This window comes from Lutjanus erythropterus, chromosome 15 (genome assembly GCF_056507025.1).
Source record: "Lutjanus erythropterus isolate fLutEry1 chromosome 15, fLutEry1.hap2, whole genome shotgun sequence".
Taxonomy (NCBI): domain Eukaryota; kingdom Metazoa; phylum Chordata; class Actinopteri; order Lutjaniformes; family Lutjanidae; genus Lutjanus; species Lutjanus erythropterus.
Window position 1 is genome coordinate 12,452,966 of NC_139331.1, and position 22,390 is coordinate 12,475,355.

The 22,390-nt window shown below is 39.7% G+C and overlaps 1 protein-coding gene across 1 annotated transcript; it reads left to right on the forward strand.

Moving 5' to 3' along the window:
* Positions 1-1,128: 1,128 nt before the first annotated feature.
* On the forward strand, positions 1,129-21,960 carry agbl5 (AGBL carboxypeptidase 5). Its single transcript, XM_084737666.1, has 17 exons — positions 1,129-1,215; positions 3,729-4,015; positions 5,063-5,234; positions 5,350-5,516; positions 5,640-5,817; positions 5,975-6,153; positions 9,093-9,636; positions 9,865-10,034; positions 11,101-11,236; positions 12,104-12,321; positions 12,437-12,633; positions 14,370-14,546; positions 18,933-19,075; positions 19,194-19,246; positions 20,064-20,257; positions 20,564-20,694; positions 21,151-21,960. Exons 2-17 carry the CDS (start codon positions 3,801-3,803, stop codon positions 21,226-21,228), a joined length of 2,952 nt encoding a protein of 983 aa, XP_084593792.1. The 5' UTR covers positions 1,129-1,215; positions 3,729-3,800; the 3' UTR covers positions 21,229-21,960.
* Positions 21,961-22,390: the final 430 nt, after the last annotated feature.

Genomic DNA, 22,390 nt, shown 5'->3' on the forward strand with positions numbered 1-22,390 from the left:
AATTGCAAAAAAGGGAAAATGAACATGGGAAGATACACATTTTTCATGTGTAAATCTTTTATTTTTATATTATAGCTGACTAATGACTCGTGCTTCACTATAAAATAAAAGCTAATTATTTCCAGCTTTTCTGAATCACTTTGGCTCATTTTTTGAAACAGTCTAAACATTCTGGGCCACTTCTGCAAAATGACAGGAGGCCAGGGGCCAGTTAATAAACAAGCATTAATAATAATATCATTTATCAGATAAAATGAATAAACATTAAAAGGCCCATAACTCATCCCAAACTAAAACACCTTTTTAAACTGTCTTAATTCAAAGTGACTTGCACAGTTTTATCTTACAATAGTCATATTTACCCTGTTCTGGATCGCAAGATGGAGGATTAGAGCTGCTCTAGGACTTCAAAGAAGCAGGATTAACTTGTACTCACTGCTGTTTGTGAGGAAACATGGACTGTTTGGAATATCTAAATCAGGAGTGGACAGACTTTTTCCCTTCAAGAGACAAAACTCAAACTTACTGTCGGGCCATGAGCCAAAAGCACACAATTTATTTTGTAGTTAAGATGCAAAATGATACTAAGATAAGATAGGAAGACTAAATTCCCTTAACATCCTGCACAAAGAGTCACTCTATCTGTCTGTTCAGATTATGAAAAAAAGTTTTAATATTTCGTTAACAAAAATGTTTGTCATATGTCCATGGCTCCTTGCCTTTTCCTCTTAAATTTTTTTGGGTGACTATTCTCCTTGAGTCTCCATAAACTAGCTATAGATGTCAAATCAAATAACAGTCTGCAGGGAAAAGAGAAAATGTATTAGCTGTGGTTCCAAGCAGATTTTTAAAGTCCTTTTTGGCCAAAAATGGCTCCTTGATTGTAAGACCCCTGAAATAGTGTCATAATGCCATTAGTGCATTAGTGTAGAAATTTTGTGTGTATGAATGTAACCATGTCTATACATATATGTGTGTGTATCACGATTTGCTGCTAATATCGGTGAAATACTTTTAAAGCTTGTTTCAATATTATAACTCTTGCCAGAACAGAGCCTGTAAACAAATATTCTGCTACTTGTTGCGACCTGTGACAACGAAATTTCCAGGCAACCGTCATTTCTACAGAGGGTCCTGAACGCAGCACGCAGAGGAATGAATTGAGGGCTTAGAAGGACGATGAAAACAAGATGGACATCGATGGAAAATAGCCTAGTAAGACTGAAAATGCATTGTCTCGTGGAAAATCATTGGTGCAGCTAAATGTATTGAGAATGTAGCGACGAAAAACCGTGTACGGGCTCAAAAGAGTGTCGTTTCGAACAACGGCTGCTAACGTTAACTGCTAAGTTAGCCTCGGTAGCTTAGAGACGGATGCTAGCGTTATTAGCTGTGTGTCACATTAACGCTATGGCATTGACCACTAAGGCTAGCGTAACGTTAATTGTAAAGATTAGCTTGCATTTGCTGGTTTAAATTGTGTTAAACGAAAGGGTCTGTAACGTTTGCAGCCGTTAGTTCACTCCCCCCTCTATGCTACATCTCTCGGTCAGCTGTTGTTGTTATTGCTCCCTTACTGACATCAGACAGCAGCCATTGTTTCATCTCACAGGACACAGCTGCAGTCATGTTGTTAGACATGATGAGCAAGCAACCGTGCAACGATTTATTTGCAACACTGGTACAGTAGGTACAAGAATCTGGTTAACATTGGGATGTAACTAGAAGATAGTGTGTATAGTTTGGTCATGGTTGTACTTTCGTTAACGGCCTCAGGTTGTCGCTGTTGCATCTAAGCAAGTCACCTCATTCAGTCTGAATTTATTTGTTTTCCTTGATTTTTGCATTAAGATTCCAGTTAAATACATCTGCATTTAAATTGCAACCATCTGCAATGCGAATTACAGATACATTCATTATTATAAGTAAGTCATAATTATAATTATTAAAATATATATTTCTCATCTGCTAGTAAGAGATATGAAAACTATGTTTTTTTTCACTGGTTTTGAATTTCTCAAATGTATTATTTTTGGCACCTTAAGCACCACAGGACTTCTGCCATTTAGTCCAATTATATTGAAGTCAAAGGCAGACAACTCTAAAGCCACTACCCCTAAATCTCTGCAACTCACACCAACAAAATCAAGATAGATAAACAGGACTACCTTTGATTTTGGGGTGAAGAGTTCCTTTAAGAAAAAAAATCCAAACTTTCAGATTTTAGCCTCTCAAATGTGAATATTTTATGGTTTGATTAGTCCTCTATCATAGTAAACTGGATGTCTTTGCGATGTGGACAGAACACACAAAAGACATAACTAACAAATGCGGCTGGGCAATATACTGGCATTTTCTTGATACTATAATAGGACACTGAGATCTTTGCTGAGATGAGATAGGTTATTCTGTTTACAAGTGAATCAGCTTGCTTAGAACTGTATAGGTTGCATCTTCAGCCACAGACCCAGAATCACTTCAGAAATTAGGGGTGGGTAATATTAAGCAAGAAACTGAGGGTGTCCCCTTGTCCCAGAGACAATAAAAGTACACCTGGGATGCAAAGATATGGTGTCTGGGACAATTCAGGGACAGTAGAGCAACTTGGCATTACAAAAAAATATCTGTTGTACTTGCAGCCCATTCTCATTCCCAAGTCATCAAATATAGATGCTTTGTTGGTGACTCATACTGACGCAAAAGGTACTTGTTACTGGCTGTATGAGACGCACTGGGCTGTCGATGTAGCATAAAGAGGGACAAGGTTTTTGTGGAGCAGATGGGGTATATGGATGGGTTTAACAAACACAGGACTTTTTCCCAAAAGGCAAGAGTTTGTGTCCAATGTGAAACCAAAACATTACTAAAAGTTTTATGTGACATAACGTTATATACATCTCATGACTATGACTATGACTTGGCACTTCGTTCACTTATGTCATGTAACGTAACCAATTGAACATACTTATGTTAACCCAAAACATGATCTTGATGAAATAGTTTTGGTGCCTAAATGTGTGTTAAAGGTCTTTCGGCCAGCTTCTCATACAGATACTTAAGGATACTTGATGTGTCAGTATGAGATGCTTAGAGGCATTACAAAGCAATGTCAATATTCAGAGAACTGGGATGAGAAGGTGTTGATATTTTCCCAATTTCTGACCCATTAGCTATTGTCTGATGACAATTTAGCATTCATATGCAGATATCCATTTATAAAGATTACTATTTTGCCCACATGTGGCACTCTTAGTTAGCAGAATTTTAATTTAACCACTTAAATGACTGTCACTTCACACTATCATGTTCCATTATCAAGAGATATGATAGGCTGTTTATAAGCCAGGGTGTACTCATGATGTGGCATCAGCATTTAATGCATTTAAGCAAAACTAGGGAAGAACTTTCTCATTGCAATTAATGAAGTCTTAAGTGCCGATACGTGTAGCTATTGTTTTATTGCCCAGGCCTTTTAGAAATTTGATGAAGAGTATTTGGTTAACTGAGAAATGTCTTCTTGAGTAGCCCAAAATACTGTAGCTATGCCACTGTCATTGCAATGCAAGGCTACACTATGTAAGACTGAAGGGCTCTTGGAGCTAGTTGGATCCACATATCACTCTCAGTTTTGTTTATTTCATTTGATATTCCACCAGAAGCACACTTTTTCCTTCCCTTATAATATTTCTCTGTGTAAATGTAATTGTGTTTGTCTGGCTTCCCAACAGGCTGTATATGTCAGACGTCTGACTGGCACTTCAAGAAGAACCTGAGGGGAGAAAAGGCCAGAGTTCAGAAACATGGAGGCTCGCTTTGGTAATATTGTGTTCAGCTCCAAATTTGACTCAGGGAACCTGGCACGTGTGGAGAAGGTGGAGAAGGGCAGCTCCAGCCCCCAAAGCGATACAGCTCCCAGTGGGAATGGCCCCTCAGGATCCAGCCTTGGCCCTGATTATGAATTCAATGTGTGGACGCAACCAGACTGTGGCGGCACAGAACATGAGAATGGAAACAGGTTTGTAGCAGTTATTTCATTTTTATCACATGAGAGGACAGAGAAAGTCATGAGCAATGCTTCTTTGTAGAACCCTGATTCCAAAGTTTGGACACTATAAAACATAAACCGAATGTAATGATTTCAAATCCCTTTTGGCCTCTATTCAGTTGAGAAGATATTTAATGTTTAAAATGAAAAAAACACCTGTTTTGAACATTTGACCGGTAAACAGGTGAACTGCAAACAGGTGATAGTATCTTGATTGGGTATTAAGGGTGCATCCTTGAAAACATAAGTTGTTCATAGGTGAGAACGGGGTGAGGCTCGTCACTCTGAAAAACTGCGAAGGGAAATAGTCAAACAATTTAAGGACAATGTTTCTCAACACATAACTGCAGGAATTTAGGGATTTCACCATCTAAAATCTGTAATATCATTCAAAAATTCTGATAACCCAGCAAAAACTCTGCACAAGGGGAAAGGCCAAAAAAAACTACAACATTGAACGCCCATGGTCCCTCAGGCAGTACTTCATTAAAAATTCACACGATTGTATAAAGGATACTACCTAGGCTCAGGAACACTTTGGAAAACCGTTTTCAGTAAACACATTTAGTCACTGCATCTATAAATGCAAGTTAAAATTCTACCATGCAAAACAAATGCCACATATCAATAACATCCACAAACGCTGCCAACTTCTCTGGAGCTGAGCTCATCTGAGATGGACCGGTGCAAACTGAACAAGTGTTCTGTGGTCTGAGGAGTCCTCGTAACAAATTGTTTTTGGAAATCATGGATGTCTTGACCTCTGGACTAAAGAGGAAAAGGACCATGCAGATTGTTAACCGTACAGTACAAGTTCAAAAGCCAGCATCTGTGATGGTATGAGGGTGTGTTAGTGCCTATGGCATCATGGGTACCTTTTTTACATTTTTGAAGGCCCCATTGGTGCTAAAAGGTACATGCAAGTTTTGGAGCAACATATGCTGCCATCCAGACAATGTCTTTTCAGTACTGAATAACATTACTTAGAGCATCCCAAATCATGTTTTTGTCTTTCAGATCATGGTTTTACTTCAGTGTGCGGGGTGCAACACCAGGGAAGATACTGAAAATCAATGTGATGAACATGAACAACCAGAGGAAGCTCTACAGCCAGGGCATGGCTCCTCTCGTACGCACTTTACCTGGGAAGAATCGTTGGGAAAGGATTCGGGACAGACCCACATCTGAGGTATACACATGTACTGTGCCAGTGAGGCAGAGAGCTTTCAGTCTGCTTTCCTGACAGCTATTATTATCTTTCTAATAATATGTGTCTTCTTCCTTTCCTCTGTCGCTGTGTCCAGATTGTAGATAACCAGTTCATTCTCTCATTCACTCACCGGCTGTTGGAGGTACGAGGGGCCACCACCTACTTCTCCTTCTGCTACCCGTTTTCTTACAGCGAGTGCCAGGAGATGCTGCAGCAGTTTGACAAGAGCTACCCCAATGCTGGTCAGCTCAGTCCAAGCAGGTAAAACACAACACAAAATATGCAATTTTTGAAACCTTTTTTTAGTTTAATTATCTTATCTGCTTCTCTAATTTGTACAATTTCTGACTTTTTCTCCCACCAATTTCCATCCTCGACTGTCAGCGCACCAGATAGTGTGTATTACCACAGGGAGTTGCTGTGCGAGTCTCTAGATGGCAACAGGGTGGACCTGCTCACTGTGACCAACTGCAGCGGGATGCAGGAGGACAGAGAACCACGTCTGCCTAAGCTGTTTCCCGACACCAACACTCCAAGAGCACACCGCTTCCCCGGCAAAAGGGTATCACTCAGTCATGCAGAAACACAAGATAATTATTCTCTTCTCTGGTGGCTTTTAATGACAACACTTAAGGCTGAGGCTGATGTGGAATCACTGAGTAATGTCAAAAGAGAAACACTGACCCTCAGCCCCTCTGTGTGTCTGCGTGTGTTTGCAGGTGTTTTTTCTCAGCAGTCGAGTGCACCCCGGGGAGACTCCCTCATCCTTCGTGTTTAATGGTTTCCTCAACTTTATCCTAAGAAGAGATGACCCTCGTGCTCATGCGCTTAGAAATATGTTTGTCTTCAAGCTCATTCCCATGCTCAACCCAGACGGGGTTATTCGCGGGCACTACAGGTAAGAACTGCAAGGGGGCAGTTAAGCAGACAGTTCACCCCAAAATCAAAAATACATATTATCCATTTTGCCTGTAGTGCTGTGTATCCATCTAGATTTTTTTGGATGTAAGTTGCCGTGTTTTCTGCCTTCTGTCCTACTTTATAATTGAACTAGAGTTAATGTTTACATCTCGTGCTGTCACGAGCATTGACTCTCATCTATGAGTAGATGCATACTTCCTTCTGCAGGGTGATACAGTTGGTGGGTGTAGGTTGGTAGAAAGAAAATAGTTTTGATATGAAAGCACTCACAACAGTTGTTAGATTATCTTCAGTAACTGGGTTGTGATTAAAGTAATCTGAAACTTAGCGACAGTGAGTGTAGGTTAAAACATTGCGATACAATTGCATGTAAAATAGTTGCATGCCATTAGCTGTGTGCAAAAACAAAACATTAGGGCTTGCTCACGAAAGGTTGACCCGAGACATCAGTCAAGAAGACCCCAAGAGACCTCCCATGTTGTCTAATCTCTGCACTTCTGTTTTTATTTTCTTGTCCAGCATGACAGGCTGTACATTTTACAGTCTCAAAATGACCAACTAGTAACCAAAATCTGATGGAGGTGGAGAACGGTGTTAGACACAGATAGGGCAGCCTGAGGCCGGGCAGCAGGTGCTCTGACACTCTCTGCTCTGGTGATTACTGTCTGTGAAGTGGGCTAAACCACTGTTAAACCAGATGGTGGTACAACCTCCTCTGCTGCCATCTGCTGTCACTGATTCTGTGGCTGAGAGCAGTAGAAGACGTGCTCTGTGATGCACTATGAGAAATTTATACTTGAATTATGAACAGAGAACACTTATACTTTTTCTTACTGTGTGAAAATCACATCACAGATGACAAAGACAGGCATTAAAACGTGATGAGAGCTTGTCATGAAGTAGGCCTGCCAATGGTGGCTTAACTCATTTATTTTATTCGCCAACATAAATTTTTATTCACATTTGGCAATTGGCGAGTGTAAATTTTGAACCCTGCTAATGTGTAAGAAGCTGATTTGAAACCAGGTTATCTGCCACACAACCAAGAAATCAGCCTTTTCAGGGAGAAATCTAGCTGGTGAAACCACATCTCTCTAAGACCCCACTCCATTTATGGAGACTGATGTCCTCGTATACATGAGATTGAAGAAATTAGAATACTACACAAATCAGTCTAATTACTTATTGCATGTAAACACATTGCTGGTCAGGCAGAGGTTAATAGAGCTGGGTTGGGTGTCACTTGTTGACCCTTTCAGCAGATACAGGCAAAACCTGAGTCACAGGTTTAACCTGGATCTCAGACAATGATGTACTGGGGGTATCAGTAACAGTGACACTGCTTCGTTAGTGTGTCAGGCCAGAGACCTTTTAGACAGCGCACTCATTTCCTGTATCTGGGTCAGGTGGGTTTCACCACTGTCCTGCCTCTTCAGGAGATTAGCTGCAGGCTGTGAGTCTTTTCACTCCAATGGGAAAAGTGAACATGAACAGAGATTATTGATTCTTTCACCCCATAGTCACTTAAGTAAATATTGGCTGTAGAGCTGCAATGATTAATTGATTAGTTTTCCACTATTAAACTACTTGTCAACTATTTTGATAACTGATTAATAGTTTTTAGTAATTTTTATAGAATATTTGAATGTTTGGATATTCTCAGGTGTCTTAAGTCGTCTTTGACAGGTTGTGGACAAAACAAGACTTTTGGGGACTTTATCTTGGGCTGATCAGCAATTTTTAACCATTTTCTGATATTTTATAGACTAGGGCTGCAACTACTGATTATTTTTCATTGCTGATTAACCTGTTGATTAATTTCTCGATTAATCACTTAGTTGTTTGGTCTATAATATAATCTATGTGTGTATAGAAATCATTAGCTGCAGCCCTAATCGGACCCATTTTTCACAAGCCATGCTTCTTCCAAACATTCTGACACTGAAATGGTGTTTTTCAGAAGGACAAATCAGAAGAAAAGACCTGTCTCTGTCTCAGCAACACACGCTTGCAAAATCTTGCAGTACACATGTGCTCTATGACAATAATAAAGGTAGAGTCAGTATGATTTGTCCGAGCTGTTGGTAAACACATCAGGATGTCAAATAGCAAAGGTTTGGGTTTATGAAGCGTCCCTAGCAGAGCAAAACAATGAGAAAAATAAGGAAATGCAGGCAGAACACAGGGTCTTTAGATTCAGCCATGACCACGTACTTGTGCGGGTCATAAGCAATGTTGGGCAAGTAACTGAAAAGTTATTACATTATAAAAGTAACTAGTTACTGAGGAAAGTAAAAACTCACTCACCATCCAGGTGTGTCAGTTTGATAAGGTCGAACCAGCCTCCGTTATTCCGGAAGATGTTACATTTAGTAATTATTTTACAGTAGCTGCAGGTCAGCTAACACTAATACTGTTATGCATAGTAACAAGAGGTCAGACAATAATGAATCTTAATCTTAATCCTCTAAGCATATTTAAAACAAGCAGCAAAAGAAGGCACAAACTTAAAATTTGTACTGTATCTAGTGTACTGTATGTGTACTGATTTAATCCATCCATGCAATGTTTGCAACACTTCCAGTACTCCTGGCTGTTCCCACTAAGGAGACAGAATTGTATACTGTTTCATACCACTGGCAGAGCTTGGATTATGCCATTTTATTATAGAGCATCTTGTGTCAGGGTATGCTGCTTCCTTTTTGATGATCAGAAATAATAAATGTAATTGTGCATCTCTACCATCTTCTCATCTAAAAAGTCATCATGTAGTAGTTGTGAGAACATAGCCCTTAAATTATACTAAATGCAGCAAAATGTGACATTGATTTCTAAGCCCAGTCACAGTGCAGAAATGTGTGTTTTGCCTGTTATGTTAAAAGGGAGTAACAGTAAGAGGCCTGTCTCTTTTTGTAGGACTGATTCCAGGGGTGTGAACTTGAACAGACAATACCTGAACCCCAGCCCTGAGCTGCACCCTTCCATCTATGCAGCCAAAACACTGCTGCTCTACCACCACACACACAACCGCCTGCACAACCCACAGTCCAGCACTCACTGTAGCAACAGCTCACAGCACACACAGACCATTCCCCTTAACATCAAACCCCCCAACCAGCCTCAACCCCCCCCCTTCACTGCCCTTGAAGTCAGCTTGAACCAACGAAATGCAGAGAAGGATGCTAACCCGGCACTGCCAGAAGTTCCCATGGTGACGGAGGAAAACGTGTGGGTCAACACAGAGATGAGCAAGGTGGACCAGAACAGCTCATCGAGCTCCTCAGAGACGGTAGCTGTAGCTCCTGTTACTGTAGAGGTAACAGAACCACAGGTCGTGGAGGAAGAGGAATTGATTCCACCCCAGGAGGGAGGTGTGGCGTATTATGTGGACTTGCATGGCCACGCCTCTAAACGGGGTTGCTTCATGTACGGAAATAACCTTCCTGATGAGAGCCAGCAGGTGAAAGTTACTCAATTTACTCACCTTCCCTTGGCAGTATTTACGGAAAATTGTCAAATGACTTTCAGTTGTCATTGTTTTTGTAGTAACAAGTTTCTTTCATTTCAGTAAGAATAATAAAGTTGTTTTGTATTGTGTCCTTGACATATTTGTTTATCCCCATATGGCAGCCACAGCAGATGGGCTGCTAACACTTTTTGTTTATGCTCCTGTGTTCTCTGTCTGCAGGTAGAGAACATGCTGTATCCGAGGCTGATTGCTGTGAACTCTGCCCACTTTGATTTCCTGGGCTGCAACTTTTCCGAGAAAAACATGTACGCTCGAGACAAGAGAGACGGCCAGTCTAAAGAAGGCAGCGGACGGGTGGCCATTCACAAAGCCATAGGGCTGCTTCACAGGTCAGATGAATCAATGAATGAATTCAATCAATTCAAAAAAATACAACAGTTGATGGTTTAGTGAAGTCATCTCAAAATTTTGTTGAACCCTTATTTTTAAAATTTTGGAGAGCAAAAAGAGCTGTGATTATCCCACTGTGGTGCAGATATCTGCAGTAGCAACATTTGGTTGTGCTTAAATGATTTTGACTTTTACTGAATTTTTTTCTTATTCATTACTTTGTCAGTGACCTGGGCACCTCAGCGATAAAACTCTCCTACACCGGTTTCTCTTAATAAATCACAATCATCTCAAAATGTGGTGAACCTTTTGCGAGCATCATGTGACGTTCATAATTGCCTAAATGGCCAGTGACACACCCTCAATTAATATTCATTCATAGTGACTGTTGAAGACAATAATGGCAAATACTGAGAGAAGGATGATGTTTTTGTTGGGGAGGTTGAGACAAGAAAAAAGATGTTGTTATGGTGGACACACTGTGGGCATTTCAAATCTCAAAAATCCCATTTGAGTGGCAGCATGTGGCAGACACAATGAATGCTGCTGCCTCAGAGGGTCAGACCGAAATAAAACAGTGGTCAGACGTAAAAGTGGATGTCAAACAGTGCATAGCAGGCAATGTTTGTGCTGACACTGGAGCTCACCCCAAAGTTTAAGTAGTCTAATACAGAACTTGTTTGTTTGTTTTAATTTTTTTAAATAATATATCTCTGTTTGTAGTCTGTTAGTTACCATAAATTATGTTTTTGTGTGTGAACTCCAGAGAGTAGCTATTAATCAGTTTTTTTGTTTGTTTTAAGAGTAGCTTTTATGCATTTTTGCAGATAAACACCTTTTATATGTTGCATGAGATTTGGATTTATTAAATGCAGTGATATTAATTTCAGTTTTAGTTTCTCGCATTTCAGGTTTTTTTTATAAATCCCAAAGTTTTCCTAAAGAGTGGTGTATGCCTTCTTTTGTGCATATGCAGCATTTATAAATGATGCCTCAGATGCCACCTCATATATTGTGCAATGTTTTTTCAAGCTTTAAATGTATGTTTTTAACATGTCTCATCAGCTACACCTTGGAGTGCAACTATAACACAGGAAAAACCATGAATACCATCCCACCTGCCTGCCATGACAGTGGACGAGCAACCCCACCTCCACCTCCATCATTCCCTCCAAAATACACTCCAGAAATATTTGAACAGGTAGGAAAACAAGGGTTTCTTTCTCACTCACAGAAATATGATTCTTTGTTTAGGGATTGCAGGTTTTTGGGCTGCGTGAATGAACAACTTCTGATCTCAAAATTCCACACTAGCGTTTTTGCACATGTTTTTTGTACAAATCCACAAAAGCTTTATAACTGTATGATTTAGGGTCACGTACATATTAGTTAGCATATAAAAGTATTAGAAATTCGTTTTAATCCAAATTCAAAATATTGCTGTTTAGGGTTTGTACATTTTCATGATATTTGGTTTGAGTTGGGCATGCTTTTATTATGAAAATTCTGCAATTGATTCTGCAAATCAGTCTTAAAAAATCTGTCAGTTGTCCCACACAAACAAGTGCAACAAAACTCTCTTCTCTGAGCCAACTCAACGAGGAACTGGAGCTGTTATATTGCTCCAGACTGCTTTGACAAAAATAGCAGTTTTACGTTGCAGAACATGGGGGTTGCTGACCTAATGTGTTAAAACACCGCAGTCACACAATAACACAAACAAACAAAAGAAAGCAATTTCTGGAGAAATTTCATGCTCGTACTCCTGAGAGAAATGTCAATGAAAACAGAATCTGCCACCCCTACACAGTCTTGAGAAACAGTCCAAACAGCTAAATGAGCTGCTTTTTGTACTAGGTTTCTAATAGTGATTAACGTTTATTTTGACCCAGATTTTTGTGGATGCTTAATGAGACATTCAACTTTGAGATCATATATATATGCATTTTGCTGTTTCATGCCGAAAGGTCCAGAGGCTTCAATGTTTTGACATATTTGAAAACTGTTAAAGCAAATTACCATAAAAGATAATCAGTTTTGATGTAAAGTGATTTATGTTGTGCACCAGGTGGGCCGTGCCGTGGCCGTCTCAGCCCTGGATATGGCGGAGTGTAACCCCTGGTCGCGGCTGGTGCTGTCTGAGCACAGCTGCCTGACAAACCTTCGAGCTTGGATCCTCAAGCACGTCCGCAACACCAAAGGCCTGAACACACATATCCATGCTCATCCTCCAGTAAGAATACACCACAATGGCAGCAAGGCATCACCGCCAAAGAGCTTCAACAAGTGAGTTTACACACATCTCTCTGTTAAAACACGACACCCTTCAGTCCCTGTAGTTTCTTTGTTACATTTAACGTTTGGATCATGGGATTCTGTGTTTTCTTGATTTTCCAAGCAGCTGTCTGTCCGGGTCAGCATCTGAGAACACCCTCAGCCGCGTTCGCTGTAACAGCCATAGCAGCAGCAGCCAGACACCCTCCCCGAAAATGCACAGCTCCCCGAGCTTTACTTTTGGTTGCCCCCCTCCCCGGACTCAGCACAATGGCACGTACGGCAGTGGACGTGGAGGCAACAAGACACTCGGGCCAGTCAGAGGTAAGTTGATTTCTCAACCATCTGCTTGTGTTGCTGCTGCACATCTTCTGTCAGCTCTCCTTGGGTGTACCTCTTTTGTATTCTCATTTTCTCTCTCAATATCATATATTCTGTTAACTAGTTTCTGTCTCTCTAGCCGCCATCCTCTCTCTCTGCTGTTGGAGGTGTTAAGAAAGGCTGATTTGTGGTTCATGCGTCTGTGTGACATTAAGCTTCAGGTTTACATGGAGGTGTACAGTTGGTCCCAGGGTTTGGGTTAGCTTGATGTTAGAGACATGAACACATGGATCCATGTCTTGAATGTCTGCGGCCTGGAACATCAGCATGATTCCTGCATGACCATAACATGACCATACCTGCCCCTGCTGTCTGTGCATGCTTTTGATCAAGATTAGTTTTACCCTGACTGAGGATGAAACCGAATGAGCCCTGTTCCAAACACCAAGATCAAACTGACTTCTGACTCTTCCCGAGTCCCGCCCCTTTTTTGCTCTGTACTCCAGTAACAATTAAGGAGACTTGGTAGCCAGTAGAACCCTGGTCAGCTTTCACCTTTCCTATTTCCCATAATTAGATATGCTATGTGCTTGGCTTGTCTATATTAGAGAGAAAACCAAATTTTGAAGATCATTAAAAGATGTTGCTGGATGACCTGTAAAAGCGATATGAATGAAACTGTTAGCAGCGTAATGATTAACCACGATATCATTACCTACAATTAGTATTACGATTTCAAATTTTAATGATCATTGAAAAACTCGTGGTAAATACTGTCCATGATGTCGTTTCAAATCATTGAGAGATTTTTCAATATAAAAGCTGGTGAAATTATGTTAATGTTTGTATCAGTACTTTGTGGACATTATCAGTACATTTTAACAATACTACAATAATGCTGATATATGTGACAGTATTGGTCACTATAATCATGATATGAAATTTTTATACATAGATAGTGTTTTGCTAACATTAGCTATCAGATGTAACTAGCTTGCTAACTAGCAAGAGTTTTGCTACTCAGGTTGTAAGTTTTTCAGTAGTTGAAAATGCTAACAATTGATTAATTATTAATAAGATAAAACACCATGGATTTCTTTTCTCATTTTCCACTCATTTAAATATTTTTCTTGTCTTTTTTCCTCATTTTTTTTCCCCTCATTTTAAGTTTACATTTTCTAATTCAACAAATGCCTCCACCAGAAAAAGAATGTCAAAGTAGGTACAAATACTGCAAGTTGTAGACAATTGAGTAATTATTGATTGATACATTTTTTTTATTCGATGAAATTCTTAACCGCGATTAGTCATTACTCATTAAAATCCCAGCTTGCTAGAGCCGAGCACAAGCTATCTAACTAGATAACAGTTAATGTAGATTAGTGAGCAAGTAGTTAGCTAGTGTTTTTACAATTTGTTTTCTTTTAAATATAGACGGACCTAGGAGGAGAAAATTGACCAAGGTTACAAAAGGGGTTAGGGGTTAGGAAAGGACAATTACATTTCTTAAACAAACTAACATAATTTTCAACTTGACCCAATTTACATATTTTCCATTATACAGCTGACTGACCTCTTGTTAGTTTTCCTACTAAGAGCATCTGAACATGTTTGTCTCAGTACATGGCAGCTCTTCTGAAGGGCAGATTCAACAGGTAGCCACTTTGTGTCTGCGCACACAATCCCTGCATGTCTTTGAGCTGGTGTGTGTGTGTCTGCATGTGTCTCCCTCTCTGTAGACCCTAAGCCTCAGGAGAAGAGACGTCCCCCCCACCACCGCTCCATCCTCCGGTCTCCCAGCAACAGCCACACACCCTCCCGCCCCCCACTCTCACCCCCTTCCTCCTCCTCCTCCTCGTCTTCCTCAGTGTGCGCGGCAGGCTCCTGTCCCCTCCCGGCCTCCGTCAGTATGACAGGTCTGTACTCCCTCCAGTCCCCCAGCCTCTCCACCTTGCTTCCCTCCCTGCAGGCTCTGCCTCGCCCCGGGTTGCTCTCCAAACTGAGCCCCCTGCTCCTTCAGAGCCTACCGCCGGCCACCACCACCAACACTCCAACTGCACCCACCCAGGACTGAATCTAAACTATCCTGTGAGATCTTGGGCATACTGTAGGTGTGTGTGGGTGTAACTGAGTGAATGTAAGCTCTTAAAATTGAGTGGAACACCAGACAAGCAGTGTTTTAAGTTATATCAAGTGACTGTCTTTACAGAAACCTGCGCCTGCCTGGCTCTCCAAGTAGGTCAAAACAAGTGCTAATCACTATTTGATCTGGTGTGTGAATGTATGTGTGAGAGAGTGTGTGTTTGAAACATCATTGGTGCTAGCTCTTCTAAATTTTCCTTAAATATTATTGTTTTCTCTTCACATATCTGTGTAATCACATGTATCTACAATATTAGCACCTTAGGATGAATAACACAGTTGAGAGTGCAAGTGTTCTTGAGATCTCAGTTAAGACTGAAATGTGTTGATAAATGTTTTTTCGTTTAAGTACCAACCTTGAATCAACAATTGCTTATGTAGTTCTAGTGGGTGTTCTTTACTGAACAAAGGAGACAGTTTAGTGTGTGACTATGTTTAGCAACCAGAGACAGTTGCTTGGCTACATAATCTCCATTGTCCCTGACGACTTGCAGAATATACAGTAGATAATTGCAGTGTATCATTAATTTATGAAATATTATACTAATGGATTACATTACCTTGAATATGTCACTTTTTCAATCGTCTACAAGTAATAAGCTAAGAAGAATAACCATGTTACTGTGCTCATTTTTAAAGATTCTTCTTTTTTTATAGTTACTGTTAGGGATAGTTTGGATTTTTTTGAAGTGTGGTTGCATGAAGTACATATCTGTAGACAATGTATTAGCTACAGTAGATGGCAGTCAGCACACCCCAACTTTGTAAAAGCAGCAGGAGTACTGGTGTAGGAAGTTAAGGAATGTATTGCAGTGACCTAAAAAAAAGAAAAAGAATCCATAATAATTTAAGTGTATGCTATGATAGGAATATTTTCACAGGTTTACCTTGCTATCAGACAGCCTTTTTTGACCATAAGCCACTGTTATAAGGCAATTGTCACACTTTACAAAGCCATCAGGATCCATTGGCAAAAAAAGTATGTTGACCTCTTAAAGCACGAGAGTTGCTTTAGTTTGTTTGTATTATTTTGTGACTAAATAAATCTGAACAAACTTTTTAAAACATCAAGGCCACACAATAACAAAAACTTAACAGATCGAGGCAGTGGTAGACAAGCAACTCCCATGTTTACAAGGTGACTTTGGATAGAGTGATATTTGGTTTATACAACAGCAGTTTCCCATCAAAAAAGGCTGTTTGACAGCAAGATAAAGCAGGGAAAACATTCTAAATTTAGCATAGAAGTTAAGTGTTATTCTTTTTTTAATTTTATTTTAAGTGGATAAAATATGTTTTGCTGCTGACCCGGTCCACGGCATATCTTGCTTAGCTTCATACACCAGTGCTCCTGCTGCTTCTTCAAACTGGGGGTGTGCCGACCGCCATCTACTGTAGGTATTACACTCAATGTCGGTAAGTGCCTCATACAACTTTGCTTCAAAAAATCCTAACTATCCCTTTAAATTTTAATGGGAGCTCTTCATGATCACTATGAATCACTGATCACTTCATGATCAGTATGGATGACAAACTTTTACTTTTGCCATGTTGCACTTTAATTTTTTAATTTTTAATTGGTTTTATTTATTTCTGAGAAAGTGGGTTTGCAGAATTAGACTGGCTTCTGTTTCTGTTAAATCTTTTAAAGCACCTTCTATCCTTCTGTTTCTTTTTTCAATATATTTGTATTTCACTCTGTAATGTTTATGTGAAAAACAGTGCAAGTCGCAGGCTGATCACACCGTCCAATTTGAGTAATATCTGGAGTCAGTTTAGAGTAGGACTGAGCATTGTGTCAACAAAATGTTTAATTTCTAGTGACCGAGAATCCCATTTATAAGGACTGTGGTTTAGTTTTTGTATGTTATGAAACCTGTATCATTCCAGTGTCAGTCCAGTCTTGGTCTTGACATTATGATGTTCACAGTATAGCCTACTGCCAGAAACCTCATGTGGACCATCGCTGGATTAAATCCTCGTGGTTGTCAAACCTAAAGAATTTCTTTGGATAAAAAAGGACAGGGGGGTTATGGAGCTGTTTGCTAACAAGCAATATCACATAAAAAACACTTAGTTTGGGTCAGTTTTCGAAGCAGTTTGACTAAGTCAAAGTTGGCATTAAGTGTTCATAATTTTTTAACAAGATTTCAATATTGATTTTGGTGTAAATAACATGTAGAATTTTTTAATTTTACTACATCTTTCATCAGTCTGGTGAAGAAGACATTGATCATTATTTATTCAAGCACATTTGTGTGTTTCTAGTGTAAATGAACCCTGGCAGGTATGTAGTAGGCTGTCGTTGGTCAAAGTTAATATATTCTGTGGTTTGCAGAGATGAGAAATTATCTTGTTGTCTTGGTGTATATGTAATAGATCAGTTGTGGAATTCCAATATTTTGTCTGTTTTCAGTTTCGTGCGCCATCATCCAAGTACTTGATGATGGTCCATTTGTCAGGACCAGCATTTTAGGTGCACTGAAGATGCAGAGGTAGAGCGTGTGAGACCTGGAGAGGTTTTATGAGCAGCAGAGAAACCAGATGATTAATCAATTGGATCAAAATAGCTTTGAGAACATCTGGCCTTGATTTGCTGCAGCCGTCATTCTGTTCCAGTGTAGTGCAGCATTGTAGTTATGGTGTGCCTTCCACTGGTGTCTTGTTGTTAGCAGTAGGTTTTTGGAGGTTCTGCTTATTCTGTTTTTTACCATAACTGTTGGGTTGTATTGTAATCTGGTAGGTCATTCATCCTGCCTGATTTGGTTTGGACAGACTTGCGCTTGCTGTAAGATAGAATGAAGAGGGAAAAATAGTAATAATTTATTTAGAAATTAGTGACTTTTTGAGTATACAAGTGTAGAGCACTATGGTTAAACAACACACATATATATATATATATATATAACTGCAGATAATGTTTGGACATTAAAGAGATGGGTTGGATTATTTCAGGTGGTGTTGTTTGAAATATGTATTGGTAGTCAGTGTATTACCTACAGTAAATGGTCTCCTCCAGTTTGTAGAAGCAGCAGAATGAATTTTAGCTGCCTGAAAATAAAATCAGTTTAAGTGTATGCTATATTTTAAATATTAACACCACTTTACCTTGCTGTAAGACAGCCTTTTCTGCCATTATGTAAGCCAAATATGCCACTGCCACTGCCTCGAGTGGTGAGCGGATGGAGTGATATTTGGCTCACTTGAATTTCTTCTTAGATGTACGTCATGTAGTCCCACTTCAAATAATCCAAACCGTCCCTTTAAGTTAAATGGGCATATCTACGACTTGTTTACCTTTTTGCAAAAGAAAAGGCTAGCGAGTTAGAGCCGATATCAAACAAAAAGTAATGCCAGTGTCTGTCAAACATCAGCAAATTTGATGCTCATTTCCTCATTGCACAATTTGTGGGACATAAAAGTCATACTTGATGTTCATTAAATATCACAAAGGCGATGATTTTCATGTAGCCTCTGCCCACTGCCTTCAACACAGTGGGAAAGATGTATTACAAGCTTTTACTTTAGATCAGTGCCCTGAAAAATGGAGAGCGTGTACTGTAGTTTTATTCTGCTTTCTCACTGTGAACTTTGATGTCCTGTTTCCCAGTTGTTTCAGCCCTAAAGCTTATATATATATACATATATATTCTTCATCCAGAATGACAAAAAATAAAAGACTTTAGGCAGAAACACACTGTATGCATAGTCACATTCTCACTAGGTCTTTCTGCTTTATACTCCTTATGAGAATTGTGCGGTTTCCTTCAATGTGGTGCTAACCTTCTATACCAGACTATGGTTAAGTGTTTGTCTGTGCAACATCTTTATGAATATCACCTTCTTGAATGTGCTGCTGTCTTTTACCGCCTCTCTGTTTAACCTCTGGAATAAAAACTATCCCTTTGTGAAGCAACTACTGTGTGGGTCCTCTCCTCTCTATTGTCTGTTTGTGTGTCTAATCTTTATTTTTCAGCTTCCATGTAGACTGTAGTTGGTCATAAATGGGTCAAAACTGTCTCAAAGTCAAACCCCTCTCCTGTTAGATTGGATCAGACTGTTCTGTCCAACTCCTCTGTGACTACAGGTCAGATATGTCTTCCTGTGGCCAGTTTCCTCCCTTTGTTCTTTGTATTTATGTCCCTTCATCTGGTTAACAGGCCTCAGCTGCCCAGACTTTCAAGCCAGTGGACCCAGTTCAGCGAGTTGGTCCAGAATGCCTTTCCCCATGCGTTCTGGGCGTGTGGGGAGAGGGTGCCGAACTCTAACAATCACTCATCACCCTGCAGAGACCCGCACAGAGGTTAGCTGACCCTTGCTAGCTCACTCACAGAGAGCCAGTTCTCCTCATTTCTTGTATTATCAACTTAACATACACATGATTTATGAAGTATCACTGTAATGTCTTGTTTCTGTCACAGGCTACTAAAGACTTGGGGCCTGAACACATCCTTTCCTCCATCAAATTTAGCAAGTGAGTAGATATCTTGTCTAAGACTGGGTTGCACCTACAAAGATTAATTTAATCTAAAACGAGCTCTAATCAGAGTTTAGCAAAACTAAAAAAAAAATTAAAATGAGTAAATCCAGATATAGACTTAAGAAGAGCTACATATTTTGCTAGCTAACTAAAATGTTAACAAAACATAACATTGTTTGCCAGCAAGCTCATAAGTTAACAAGACATTAATTAGCTAAAAAGTTAGCCTAGTTAGCCTTCTCGTGACAGCTCAGCAGAGGAGCTCCAGTTTTTCCTTTGAGGAAAAATGTGTTGGCTGAATTAGCAGCTGGAGTGAAACAAAGAAGAGATGCATGATAAAACTCAACTGAGTTGAGTCTGTTTTTTAACTTTGGCCAAGGAACTTTATTATTTTGCTCATCCCATCTCGAAAAGCCATTTTACAAGTTGACCTCGAGTGTAAGTTTAAAGTTAACACTGAATCACATTTTCTTCTATTTTAAAAGTTTGTTGCAACAGAATTAATAGTTTGACCATAATTCAGTTGGGTTTATAAATTAATCCTTGTTGGTGCATCACAGCCTACATGTCTTAATAACACTTTTAAAATTTTACAGTTATCATTATTAAGTTAAAAACAAGGGTTGGAATTCACAATAGGAATAAAATCCATATTGAAAAAAGTGCACAATAATGTAAAACGTCATGGATAAAAAGGCTACGCATCTGTATTGTCACTATAGAATATTGTGTATTAGGGACATTAGCCCTGTCACTGCTATGATTTATCAGTCTGGGGTCATAAATATTAACCTCTCTGTTGCCTGCCCAGGTGTGAGCTGCAACCTCATATGAGCCGCATCCCCGTCCGGAGGGTGGGGTCAACTGAAACCCCTCCTACACATGACAGTAAAACTTCCCCCACCAGCATTAATCCACTCTCGTCCGGGGAAAAGGATGACTCAGCCACCATGAAGGTCTGGAAGCTGATTAGACCTGGTCTCCATCGACACCTGTCACTGTCAGGCATGTAGACATACAACTACTGGACAGAGAATTAATGCCATGTGACATTCTAGTACCACTAGCAAATAAAAAAATCACTTATCCAGTGAAATATCCATCCATTTGATGGGTTGCCTCAAAATTTTGTACAGATTCAAGATCCCCAACACTAGTCAACACTTATTTCCTGAAGCCTCACAATGAGGTGGACACTTCTGGTTCTGAGTTAAATAGGTATTTATTGAATGGATTGCCATGAAATTTGGTACATCTGTTCACATCATTGCACATGTACCAAGTTAACATCACTTATATTTCACTGGACAGGTTTATCGGGGAAAGAGGGTGTCATACAATCAGCCTCTAAAGCACTAATGAAGAAGAGCTCAGACAGGAGTCTCCACTACCAAGGAAACACAATTATAGAAACAGCAGAGACGGACGAAACTCTGCAGCAGGTGATACACACACACACACGCACACACAGATCCACAGTAGGGCTGCAAATAACAGTTATTTTCATTATTAATTAATCTGTCAATAATTTTCTTTATTAATCAACTAGTTGTTTGGTACAGAAAATATATGAAAAATGTGAAGTCCTAAAATGTCCTAAAATGTCTTGTTTTGTCCACAACACAAAGATGTTCGGTTTATTGTCATAGAGGACTAAAGCCACAAGAAAAGCAGAGAAGCTGAAATCAGAGAATTTGGACATTTTATTTCTAAATGTCTCAACACCATTGACTATCAAATTATTTGACGATCAACTAATAGATTAATTGGCTAATCATTGCAGCTCTAATACACACACTGTGTGTCAGATAGCATTAATGCACAGAGAGAGAAAAACTGAACATAACTGAATGAAATCAATAAAACTTTGACCAGGCGGTGTGATGTTGTCTTTGAAGGTTGAGGAAACTCCGGTGATGCCTCTGCCTGAGACTGTGAACATGTGTGAGACAGTGACCCTGTGTGGAGAAGCCTAGGAACTGCACATAAGAGGGACCACGTGTGTGAACTGTATGTCTGTATTCGCGTACTGTGAGTGTAAATGACCATATTAAGTTCGAAAGCATTTAAAACCAGGATACAGGAGGGGACAGGGTCACAGGAGGATTATTTCGTCGATTCTAATGTGCAATACGTAATTTTTAATATTATTTGGATTATCAAGAGGACGCATGGTGTTTTCAACCTGTGCTGCTCAACATAGTCATACCTAATGTAGGAGCTGGCCAGTGTAACCACTGAGCGGCTTTACTGGAGCAGGTGGGCGTTAAGTGCCTTGCTCAATGAAACCACAGCAGTGGCTGAGATAAGGGAGATATACAAACTTTCCAACTGATTAAGAATCCATAGACTTGAAATATCATTTAACAGTTCAGCTAAAATTACTGTACCAACCTGTATACATATGTTTTTGTCATTGGTTAGTCTTGTCCTCCTGCTCTCCCATCCCCAAAACTTGTTAAATGCACTCTGACCAACACTGTTATGCACTGAGAAGTATTTATATCACAGTCAGCCACTTGTACTGTTACAGCAAAGGGTTGATTTTCACACAGACTGACGAGCACGGCAGCACCTTTATGACCTCCTCATTTCCATTGTGAGTTTAGAGACAAATGTGTGAGTGGTGTGTATTTATTGTAACTATTCCAGAAGTTATTTGTGCTGTGTGTACAGTGTAGTGCCTATAAAAGCTGTTTGCCTTCTGATGGACTTTTTCATTTTTTTTGACAGTTTGAAAGAAACTGAAATTTAGTGAAAGGCAAATATGAAACAATAATTAATTGCACAATATTAAACTTTTCTTTATCTTTAACTCACCTACATTTCCGCCAATGCAGCCAGTTGTTTTTAGAATTCTCATATTGAAAGAGACGACCTGTGTGTGAGCCTCATGTGGCAACTGATTTTGGGATAAATATTTCAGGGTTTCTACAAGTTAAATTTAAGACTTTTCAAGAAGTATGAATGCAGTTTAAGAACTATTTCACCACAGAACAAAGTACAGAGGTTTTGGTAATGACAGAATCAGTGAACATTGGAGTTGGAGTAGTTAACGTTAGCACTGAGTGGATCCATGTTGGTTTCGTTTCAGTTTTTACGGTGTGATCAGCACATTTTCCCCACAAACACATTTGA

What these genes read in the sequence shown, in the direction of transcription:
- agbl5 (XM_084737666.1), top strand. Translation starts at nt 3,801, where the DNA reads ATGGAGGCTCGCTTTGGTAATATTGTGTTCAGCTCCAAATTTGACTCA. An exon ending in ACCGCTTCCCCGGCAAAAGG is followed by an intron (nt 5,818 to 5,974) that starts GTATCACTCAGT and finishes GTGTGTTTGCAG; the next exon opens with GTGTTTTTTCTCAGCAGTCG. An exon ending in TCCTCCATCAAATTTAGCAA is followed by an intron (nt 19,247 to 20,063) that starts GTGAGTAGATAT and finishes TTGCCTGCCCAG; the next exon opens with GTGTGAGCTGCAACCTCATA.